Source organism: Hippopotamus amphibius, chromosome 4, assembly GCF_030028045.1.
Source record: "Hippopotamus amphibius kiboko isolate mHipAmp2 chromosome 4, mHipAmp2.hap2, whole genome shotgun sequence".
NCBI classification, from domain to species: domain Eukaryota; kingdom Metazoa; phylum Chordata; class Mammalia; order Artiodactyla; family Hippopotamidae; genus Hippopotamus; species Hippopotamus amphibius.
This window is the reverse complement of record NC_080189.1, coordinates 187315048-187324942: the sequence shown is the minus strand read 5'-3', so window position 1 is coordinate 187324942 and position 9895 is coordinate 187315048. Positions and strand designations below refer to the sequence as shown.

The 9895-nt window shown below is 69.6% G+C and overlaps 1 protein-coding gene across 8 annotated transcripts; it reads left to right on the top strand.

Annotated features, from left to right (window-relative positions):
• Positions 1–1286: 1286 nt before the first annotated feature.
• On the top strand, positions 1287–8733 carry NUDT14 (nudix hydrolase 14). Of its 8 annotated transcripts, none has more exons than XM_057731465.1 (6): positions 1287–1437; positions 4415–4458; positions 5045–5109; positions 5287–5524; positions 8170–8311; positions 8410–8672. In XM_057731465.1, the coding sequence occupies exons 1-6, from the start codon at positions 1357–1359 to the stop codon at positions 8518–8520; spliced, it is 681 nt and encodes a 226-aa protein (XP_057587448.1). In that variant the 5' UTR covers positions 1287–1356; the 3' UTR covers positions 8521–8672. The 8 variants fall into 8 exon arrangements, with proteins under 8 accessions (XP_057587448.1, XP_057587449.1, XP_057587456.1 ...); XM_057731470.1 differs by having other exon boundaries at positions 1373–1437; positions 4313–4458; XM_057731467.1 differs by lacking the exon at positions 1287–1437 and adding an exon at positions 1521–1889.
• Positions 8734–9895: the final 1162 nt, after the last annotated feature.

Below are 9895 nucleotides of genomic sequence, written 5' to 3'. Positions count from 1 at the left end.
GTGACCGAGGACCAGGGGAGCTACCATGGAAGAATCCCACTAGTCTGAGACATGCTCCCAGGAAGCGCAAGCCAGGCACACGGAGAGGCCATGCTCAGGGAGACGGGCAGCCAGCCCCAGCTGTCCCAGCCACCCAGCTGGGGCACCAGACACCCCGGGGGATGTGCATCCCTTCAGTAGCTGCTACTCCAGCTGCCACCTGACCATATTACAGAGGAGCTCCAAGGGGCAGCTGCCCAGCTGAGCCGGGGGAACAAACAGGGGCTTTAAGCCACGAATTTTGGGGGTGCTCTGTTACACAGCAATAGATAATGGGGTGGTGGGAGCCAATTTTAAGGCCACCTGGGCTGTTCCCCTGGGGCCAAAGTTCAGAGAGCAGGTGCAGGCCAGGGCTCAGCTGCCCCACCCCCATGTGTGCCCGCCCCTGGGGAAGCAGCGGCCACACCTGCAGCAGGGCCCTGGGAGCCACACCCGAGGAAGGAGGGGCCCTTCCACAGCAGGGAGGGCTGTCAGCTGGGAGGGGCTCCTTGGGGAAGGGAAGAGCTGTGGCCTCCTGAGGTGGAGGAGGGGCAGGTGGGTCGGGGGACAGGCCAGCTCCCCGCCAGCCCCCAGGAGCCCCAAGGGGAGGGCCTGGCTCTGCCTTGGCCCGGGCCCCTCTCCCTTCCCCACTCGGCCTCCTCTCGCCTCGCCCTCTTTCCAGAGCCTTCTCTCCCTCCACCCAGAGGCCCCTTAGAGGCGTCTACGCTCTCTCCCCACCACCGCCCACGCGGGAGCCTGCGCGCAGCCCCCCCGTCCACCTCTGCTTTCCTCCTCTCGGGGGCTCGGCGAGGCAGCTGTGGCCGCCAGGTTCTATCTTCAGGACCTAGTCGCTCCTTCCCCGGGCCCCCCCACCCCCCCGTGACCCCATCCCGGGGTCTGGTCACCCGCGGTGGGGGGCATCCGCTCGGCTCATCCCGCCCCCTCCCCCAGAGCTGCGCTGCGCCCCCCGCCCCCCCCCCCCCAGCACCGGCGATCCCCTCCCAGACCGGCCCCTGCCGTCGGGCCCGCCCCGCCAGGCCGCACACCGGGCTGACCCCACCCTGTCGCGGGGCGCCCCTGGCGAGAGCCCTCCGCGCCGCTCAGACCCTGCAGCGGCTCCGGGAGCGCCCCGCGGCCACCAGCGCCCCACCTGCACGGGGGCCGGCGCGGCTGCCACCTGCGCGCTGGGCCCGCCCCCCGCTCGGCCCCGCCCCCCCGCCCCGCGCCGCCCCGCCCCGCGCGCCCTGGGCACGTCCGGAGCCCGGTCACGCGCCCGCCCGACGCCGCCGCGGACCCCGCCCGCCTGCGCCCCGGGCCCGGGCTGCCCCGCGCGCCGCCATGGAGCGCATCGAGGGGGCGGCCGTGCGCCGCTGCGTAGCCTCGCCCTACCTGCTGCCGCTCACGCTGCACTACCGCCAGGTGAGCGCGCCCCCCGCGGCCCCGCGCCCCGGAGCCCCGCCCGCGCCCCGGGGCCCCGCCCACGACCCAGTGGCCCCGCCCCCGGCCCCGCCTCTCCGCCGAGCTCCGCCCGGGAGTCCAGGTCCCAGGCGGGTTGAGCGCCCGGGTCGGGGAGGCCTCTGGGCGGGGACGCCTCGCGGGGCCGCTCATTCCTCCGAGGGGGCTTTGCTGGGCCCCGGCCCTTTGTGCGGGGGGACGTATTGGGCGCCCCGGGGATCAGGGGAAGCTTCCTGGAGGTCGTGGCCTCCGTTCTGGGCGGAGGAGGAAGCGGAATGGAGAGAGGAGGCCAGAGAGGGAGCTGGTGAGCGCGGAGAGCCCCTCCAGGTGCGCGACCGCCCAGGGCGCCACCTCCTCCTGCCGGTCCCGGGCCGCGGGGGCAGGACCACGCTGCCTTCCTTGGTGCCGTCCGTGGAGTAGGTTCGCAGGAGACAGTTGTCTGTCCATTTCGGGCCCCCACCTTCTGCTTGCCGTGCCACCCGAGTTCCTCCCTGCGGTCCAGGTGAGGGCTGCCCTCCTCCGAGTCCGGGGCAGCCCCTCGCTGCCCCCTCAGTCGGGACGGTGGTGCCGTCCTCAGGTGCCCCTCTGCCGGGCCGCCCCTGGCCTGCAGCTTCCTGTCCCTTCCCTCCTCCCCAGGTCCCTTCCTCTCACCAGCCTGTGAAGCCCTCTTGGCCCCGGGCCTGAGAGAGGCTGCATCCCCTCCCCCTCCCCCCATCACTGTTGCCCTGTTGGCTCTAGGCGACAGGGAATTCCTGTCCCCAGGACGGACCCAAGTTGGCAGCAGTGGCCTAGGGCAGAGTGCAGGGGTGCGGAGGTCACCGCCCTTTCCCTGGGGCAGGCCCGGGGCAGCGATGCCTGGCTGTGGCGGCACAGCCTCCGAGGGGCTGGGGCTCTGGGGGCAGCAGGTGGGCACGGGGCGGCCCGGCACCTCACCGCAGTGGCCGATGGTTGTGGCGCCCTCCCCCACGTCCTGTGACGTGTGGACGGGTGCTGGTAACCAAAGCTGGGCCCGGGCAGGCCGCGGGCTGTGGCGGTGTTTCCCAGGGGCCGTGGGACACTGGGCTGGGCGGTGAATGTCACTGAGGGGGATCTGCAGCCTTTGGTCAGTAGCCACCGGCGGCCCCGGGGAGATCTGGTGGGTGGACAGAGAGCCCAGCCAGAGGCACGCCCCCATGGCTCTGCGGAGGAGGGGCTGTTTACACTGAAGTCCTGCTCCTCCCTCCCGGGGCGCTGGAAGGTGAGCCAGGCCTGGGTCCCGAGCAGCTGGGCGGGGCTCCCGTGGGAGGGCTGGCTGGGCCTCTGTGAGCATCTCTGGGCCTTCCCCTGCGCCCCGCCTTGGCTGGACCTGACGGTCTGACAGATGTTTTGATCTTGATCCAGGAAGGCACCTGACACCAGCACGGGGTGCCGCTTACCCCGAGGGAGGCAGGGGACACAGCTGGCACACGGCAGACCGGGGGCAGGCCTTCCCCAGAGCCCGTCCTGGTGGGCGGCTGGCCCTGGGGTGGCCAGATTGCAGGCAGGCCCAGGCTTGCCTCTTGGGGGTGGTGCTTCACGACGGCCTCCCGCGCAGCCCGACCTGCACACACAGGACGTCGGCTCTCCCGCCGCCGTGGAAACCAAGGCTGCTGTCCCTCCAGGACACCTCTGCCTCCAGGCCCAGCTCAGACCAGTTTCCCCAACTCCCCTCAGACCAGCATGTGGGCCTCTGCCTGTCAGGTCCCCCTGGCGAGAATGCCCTTTCTTCTGTGGGGCCCGGTGGGGCAGTGTCACCTCCTCCAGGAAGGCCTCACAAAGGCTGTTCCTTAGTGTCTTCCCTCTTTTGAAGCCTGGCTGCGCTTTCGGCATCTCTGGTAGTCAGGTCCGGGTCTATTTTGTGGCTCGGGCTGGGCCCCACGTGTGGGGCCGGGAGCTCGCCAGGGTGCAGGGCTGACCCAGGGGCTGAGGGGCAGCGGGCTGAGCAAGCTGGTGATGGGAGTCCACAGGGCTGGGCTCCAGGGCCCCAGGGCCGGCCCCATCCTCGGAGACCCCTTGGGGAGGGGTCGGGGCCAGTGCAACGGCCCAGAGGACGGGCGCCCTGCTCACCTGGTGGTGTCCAGCTGGCAGGATTCTGGCCCCTCGTGCCCCTTGCTGGCTGGAACCCCGTCAGCGTCGGTTCCGGCTGCCCCCGGGAGTCTGGCCCAGGCCCTGGCCCCCCGCTGCCTTTTGTTCACTGATTGCTGCTGGAGCCCCGGAGCTGCTGGGGCAGGGTGTCCCGGGTGGGGGAAGCAAGTGACAGAGCAGCAGGACCACAGGACGCAGGAGAGACAGCCCAAGACAGAGGCCGGGCTGGGAGAGGGTGGTCCCACTGTCCGGCCACCACCGTTGAATCATCACATCCTGCGGGCTGAGCTCCTGCCCGGTGCGAGCACCCCCTTTCCCAGCTGCTCCTGGGGTCGCTGTGCTCTTAGGAGGCCCGCCTGCCTCTCCCGCCCTCCTGTCGCCCTTTGTCCAGTGGCCCGAGGGAGCTTCAGCAGTGAAAACCTGATCTCTGCTCTACCCGTTTGGGACCCCCCGTCCCCGCCCCTTGCCCTGACTATGAGGACACGTCATGCCTGCCCCTCCCCCACACTCCCTTGGTCCTTCCCACGCTTGGTGACGGCGTACATCTCTCTGCAGCTCCTCGTGCTCAGCTTGTGCTGGGTGGCGGCTCATGCTGTGCCTGGGATGCCTTCCCACCCTTTGACCCGGTTTTGGCTGTCCTTGACTTCCTTGCCCAGTCTGGCCACGACCCCTCCCCCCCACCTGCCGCAGCTCCTGGCTCCCAGTGGGCCTGGGCACGACTGGGTCTCCCTGGTAGGAGCCGGCGCCACCGCCTGTGCAGCCGTCTCAGTCTCTGGAGCACGTCTACCTGCGCTGGCAGCCCTGCAGCCCTCCCTGACCGCCGCCCTGCCTCTTTCAGAATGGCACCCAGAAGTCGTGGGACTTCATGAAGACTCACGACAGGTGAGGGCCCAGCCTCGCTGGCCGCCGGGGAAGCCCCGGGCTGACGTCCACGGGGACGTTGGGCCCAGGGGCACGGAGCCCCACCTGCCTCTGAAGGTCTGAATGTCCCCACTGTCCCTGTTCTCTCGCTGAGGGGTCAGCCCGAGGCCTGGGGCCCGAGCTGGGTCCCAGCTCAGGCCGCCTGCACCGTGCAGGTGGGCAGGCCCTCTTGGACCTGAGAGAGGCCGCCCAGGTGCCCTTGCCCCTGCGTGTCGGGAGTATGGCCGGATGGCAGCGTGGCTTCAGGGGTGTGGCTGGCGGCAGCCGGCCAGCAGGGGCCACGTGTCCCGTCAGTCACCCACCCTTAGCTGCGGCCACCCCCAGCCTGCCCAGCTGCCTAGCATGTCCTGGCAGCTGGAATACAGGAGGTCTGGGTCCTAGCCTGACCGTGTGACCCTGGCAAGCTGTGACCTGGCCTGGGCCTCAGTCAGCCCCTCTGAGCAAGGGACCCAACCCTCCTGGGCTGTGGAGGAGAGGAGGTGGCTGGGCCCCGGGGGGTGAGGTGAGGGGGCTGCTCCTGTGCTGAGCTGGGTCCCTCCCGCTGCAGTGTGACCGTTCTCATGTTCAACTCTTCTCGGAGGAGCCTGGTGTTGGTGAAGCAGTTCCGGCCAGGTGAGGCAGCCCCCCGCGTGGGGGGTGGGGGGAGGGGAGGCCTGCAGCCTCACGTCCAGGCCCTCGGGTCCTAGGGTCAGAGTGCACACGTGGGGCGAGCGCTCTGGGAAACCGAGGCCCGGCGAAGGGGTCTGGCCGCCACAGGGCTGCGACCACCCTCTGCCTTCCCCCAAGCAGCCGTGTACGCTGGCGAGGTGGAGCGCCTCTTCCCGGGGTCCCTGGCCCCTGTGGACCCGGACCGGCCCCGGGAGCTGCAGGCAGCACTGCCTGGCTCTGCAGGGGTGACGTACGAGCTGTGCGCCGGCCTCGTGGACCAGCCCGGGCTCTCGCTGCAGGAGGTGGCCTGCAAGGAAGCGTGGGAGGAGTGCGGCTACCACCTGGCCCCCTCCGACCTGCGCCGGGTCGCCACGTACAAGTGAGTGGGGCTGGGCCCGTGGGCCTGCGGGGCCGGGGAGGGGCAGCCTGCTGTCAGCCCAGCCCAGGGGATGGCACGGGCTGCCTGGGAGGCAGTGAGCATCCCGTTCCGAGGAGTGTGCAAGGAGGGCGGTTTCTCCTTGGGGTTTAACCTTCCCCCGGTGCACTTCAGATCCGGATGCGGGCCGGGCCCCGGGGCTCTCGGGGCTCGTCCCGCAGCACACGCGGCCCTGCCCCCGCCGCGGCCCCCAGCATGCGGGGCCGGCTCCGGCGGCAGCTGCTGCCCGCAGAGGCCTCTGCTTCCTGTGGGATTAAACACCGGGCGCTGGGGGTGGGGCCGAGTCCCAGAGCGGCTCTGACGGTGGCTCAGGAACGAGGGAAAGGCCAAGTCCTGGGCCGGGGTTGGGGGGCTCCACACTCCTGGGGAGGGGGCGAAGTGTGGCCTGCCCCACCCAAGCCCAGGAGTCTGCCTGCCCCTCGGGCCCCCTGTGAGGCCGGCAGCTGGGGCCGTCTTCCCAGGACAGGATGTTAGGGTCCACCCCTGCCCTGAGGATGCTCGGTAGGTCCTTGGCCCTGGTGAAGTCCACGAGCAGAAGGAGGGTCTCACGGTGTCCCCCCCACACGGAGCGCCAGCCCCTGGCCGTCTTCTCCAGAGGGGGAGGGGGTCTTGGGGGGCTCTGTCTCCCCTCAGTCCAGCGCAGGGGCCACTCAGGGTTGGGCCTGGGCCCCCTCAGCGACACCCAGGGCCTCATCCGGGCGCCCCTGGCCTGGGGATAGATGTGGAGTTGACCTTTAGTCCCGGGAAGGTACACGTGGGATTTCTACACCAAAGCGTCAGACATGTTGGCGTGAGGGGACTCAGTTATCGGCAGGCGTCCTCCGTGTGGCCGGCCCCCGGCCCCTTGGCCCGGGAGGGCTTTGGGCTGGTGGTCCAGTGGGTGGGGAGGATCCAAGGGGCCTGACCTCGGGCACGGGTTGAGCCAGCAGGCAGGCCAGGAGGAGGCAGGCGGAGGGTCAGGGTCCCTCGAGGAGGTGAGTCTGGGCGGAGTCCTGGCAGAGGGGCTGCACGGCAGAGGCACGAGGGCTCCGGCCTCTGGGCTCTGGCCTGATGCTGAGGGTACTGGGGAGCCAAGGAGGGTTCTGGACGGCGAGCGGCCTGCTCACTCTGCATTTTAGAGATGAGGTGTGGCTGGCTGTGGGAAGGCAGGACTGGACGGGGCTGGAGTGGAGGCCAGGCCAGGGCAGTTCCCTGGGAGCCCGACCACGGGCTGGACTAGCAGAAGCCTGTGCTGCCCTGTGGCGGGTCTCGTGGCTTCCTTCCGTAGCCCCGGAGGTGAGCCAGGCCACTCGTCCGCCTGTCCCAGGTGACGAGGCCCGGCGCGCGTCTGAGATCCGCCAGCTGAGGACGTGATTGAGTGACTAGGGCGAGGCCGTGCCCGGCCTGGCTGGCACATTCTTCACACGCCGGCGGAAACTGGGACTGGAAACCCCACAGACCGCTGCTTCCATCAAAGGCGCAGGCTGTGGCCGCCGGCGGAAATGGGCCGTCAGGAAGGGTCTGAGGGAGATAAGGGGCCGGAGGGCGGGGAAAGCAGCTGGGTGAGGTCAGTCTGGGCAGGGCCCCTGCCTGGGGATGGGAGAGTGGGGTGGAAGCCCCTCCAGCTCTGCTGCGTGCCCCGTGCGGTGCACGTGTCTGCAGAGGCCGCCTGCACCCTGCAGGCCCTGGCTGGCCTCAGCCAACCTCCCAGGGTGACCCGGGGTCTCCCTTATCCCCTGGACGTCTCCCCACAGCCCGTCTGGGTCCCCTCTCTCGCTGCAGACCGTGCTCAGCCCTTCCCCTCCGTCTGTCACCCCATCCTCATGGCCAGCAGTCACCATGGCTGCCCACTCCTGACCTCCACAGCACCAGTGCGGGCCCCTGCCCTCTGCCTGGGTGCCTGTCCCCCTCCTGGTGGCCAGAGCCCCTTCCTGGTCACCACCTAGGGAGGGAGGGGACCCCTTGACACCCCTTTCCAGCCTCCGAACCATGGTCCTGGTCCTGGGGACTTCACCGCCACCCCACCGCCCCTGTGATCTGCAGCCCCTCACCCTGCTCAGAACGGGCGTCCTGCAGGTGCCCGCGTGGGAACGCTCACAGACCCAGGCTGCACGGGCCGGAGCCTCGGGTGCGAACCAGGGTCCGTTATGTGGGGAGAGGCCTGGCTGAGGCCCAGCGTGAGCAGAAGGACAGGGCCTGCATGAGTGTAGGTGCCAGACTCAGCAGCTCTCAGCGACCCACGTTTACAGCCTCACGGGTGCTGTGGGTCGGCAGTCTGCTTACTGAGGACTTGGCCCATTGCTCGGGGTCTCGCCGAGCTGCAGTCAGGCGGTGGCCAGGCTGAGGTCTAATCTGGGGCTCAGGGTCTCCTTCCCAGCTCTCGCCGTTGCGGCCGTGACTGACGGCTGTGTCTCCTGGCTGGCTGTCAGCCGGGGCCCGGGGTCAGCTCCTTGCCCGGGCCACGTGGAGGCTTGCCTTGTCTTCAGGTGTCTCCCTGACTCTTTCCGTCTCTGACCTGTAAACGTAAACTGCAGTGAAGGGCTCGCCTGATTAGGTCAGGCCCACCCGGGATCGTCTCCCTTTTGATGAACGTAAAGTCATCTGATTAGGGAAGGGCCTGCATCACAGCTGCGGCCGTCCGCCTCCCGCACCCGACCTAACCTCATCGCCTGGGACCCTGATCACATCCGGAAGTCACATCCGGCGTGTTCCCAGGTTTCCCCCACACATGCGAGGAGGGGACTACATGGGGTGTGTACGCCTCGGGGGGTGTGGGGGCCGGGCTGGACGGGGCAGGGCTGGCCTGCGGGGCCTGCAGATGCCTCAGCAGGTGCTGTGTCCACCCGCAGGTCTGGCGTGGGACTGACCGGCTCCAGCCAGACCATGTTCTACGCAGAGGTGACAGACGCCCAGCAGGGCGGCCCGGGAGGGGGCCTGGCCGAGGAGGGCGAGCTCATTGAGGTTGTGCACCTGCCCCTGGATGGCGCCCGGGCCTTCGCAGACGACCCGGGTGTTCCTAAGACCCTCGGCGTCATCTTTGGTATCTCATGGTTCTTCAGCCGCGTGGCCCCTGGCCTGGGGCCCCAGTGAGACGCCAGGGGGTCTGGACGAGGCTGTGTTGGCCACCTGCCCTGCAGACCCAATAAAGGCTGGTGTAGCTCTAGCCTGTGTCCACCGACTCTGAGCTGTGACCGGGGTGGGCTGGGGGCACAGGGGAGGGTGATGTCTCCGTGAAAGTCCCTCAGCTCCACTGGAGCAGAAGCCTCGGCGGCAGGCTGTGCAGGGGGCTGTCGGGACCTGGCGGCTGGCAGAGAGCTAGGCCAGGGCCTGGGTAATGCCACAGGTTGAGGTGGGGCCTGGGAGGCCGGTGCCGGGCCGGGCGACTTCTGGGGCTGGGAGAGGTCGTGCTCAGCCAGGCCAAGTGCTCAGGGCCCACTGGGAGCCGTGAGTGAGCCGGCCCCGTCCGGAGAGGGTGTGGGCAGATCCACCGGGCACACGCTCCCTGCTTCTGGGGCCGGCGAGGGGTCCCCTCGCTGACCGGGGCCCTCAGTAGCCCCGTGTCCCCTGGGTAATGGCAATGAGGTCTCAGCCCACCTGCCCACCTGCGTGCAGTGTAGCCTGCAAGCCCCTTAGGACCCCCCCGGGGGTCAGGGGTGGTGTGAGCGGCCCTCCCTGACCCTTGAGTACTCCGGGTTGCAAGAGGGCTGGATGTCTGCTCAGCCAGGCACCCAGTAAGACCTCTACATCACGGGTGGGCTGGAGCCCCCGGTGAAGAACGTGTGCTGGTCACCATGGTCACGGGCATGTGTGGGCGTGGCTGGGCCATCAGTGGGGGATGAGGGCCCAGCCTGAGGGCCGGGCAGGCTTCCTGGGGGGAGGCTGGCCTGACCCTTTCTGAGGGTGGTGACCTGAGCTGGCCCTGTCCCAGAGGCTCCCAAACGCTCTGGTCAGCCCCTCGGACGACGCCCTAGGGGAGGGGTGGGGGCAGCCTGGGTCATGGCGCGCAGCCCTGGAGAGGGCAGGGGGTCCAGGGCATGCTGTCCGACAGGCAGGTGGGGACCCGGAGGTTTGCTGCGACCCTGTCTTAGTGCCCTGTGCCCAGTGTCCCCTGGGACCGGGCCTTGGGCTGGAACGGTGGAGGTCACCGAGGCAGGACACGCCGCCTCTGGCTTCTGCCGAGACCCCGCTGTCAGGCGGGGGCAGCCCCCCAGGGCTGAGGCCCCCCGTGCCCCCCAGCCCCGCCCCAGGCCCACCCCAGGTAGACGGGCACTCTTCTTCCCTCCGGCCTGGGAAGTGTGTGTGGCTGAGTGAGTGCTGCCGGGAGTGGCTCCGTGC

Coding starts and splice junctions, on each gene's coding strand:
- NUDT14 (XM_057731465.1), top strand. CDS start 1,357: ATGGAGCGCATCGAGGGGGCGGCCGTGCGCCGCTGCGTAGCCTCGCCC. Junction 1,438..4,414: donor TCACGCTGCACTACCGCCAG/GTGAGCGCGCCC, acceptor TGCCTCTTTCAG/AATGGCACCCAGAAGTCGTG. Junction 4,459..5,044: donor TTCATGAAGACTCACGACAG/GTGAGGGCCCAG, acceptor CTCCCGCTGCAG/TGTGACCGTTCTCATGTTCA.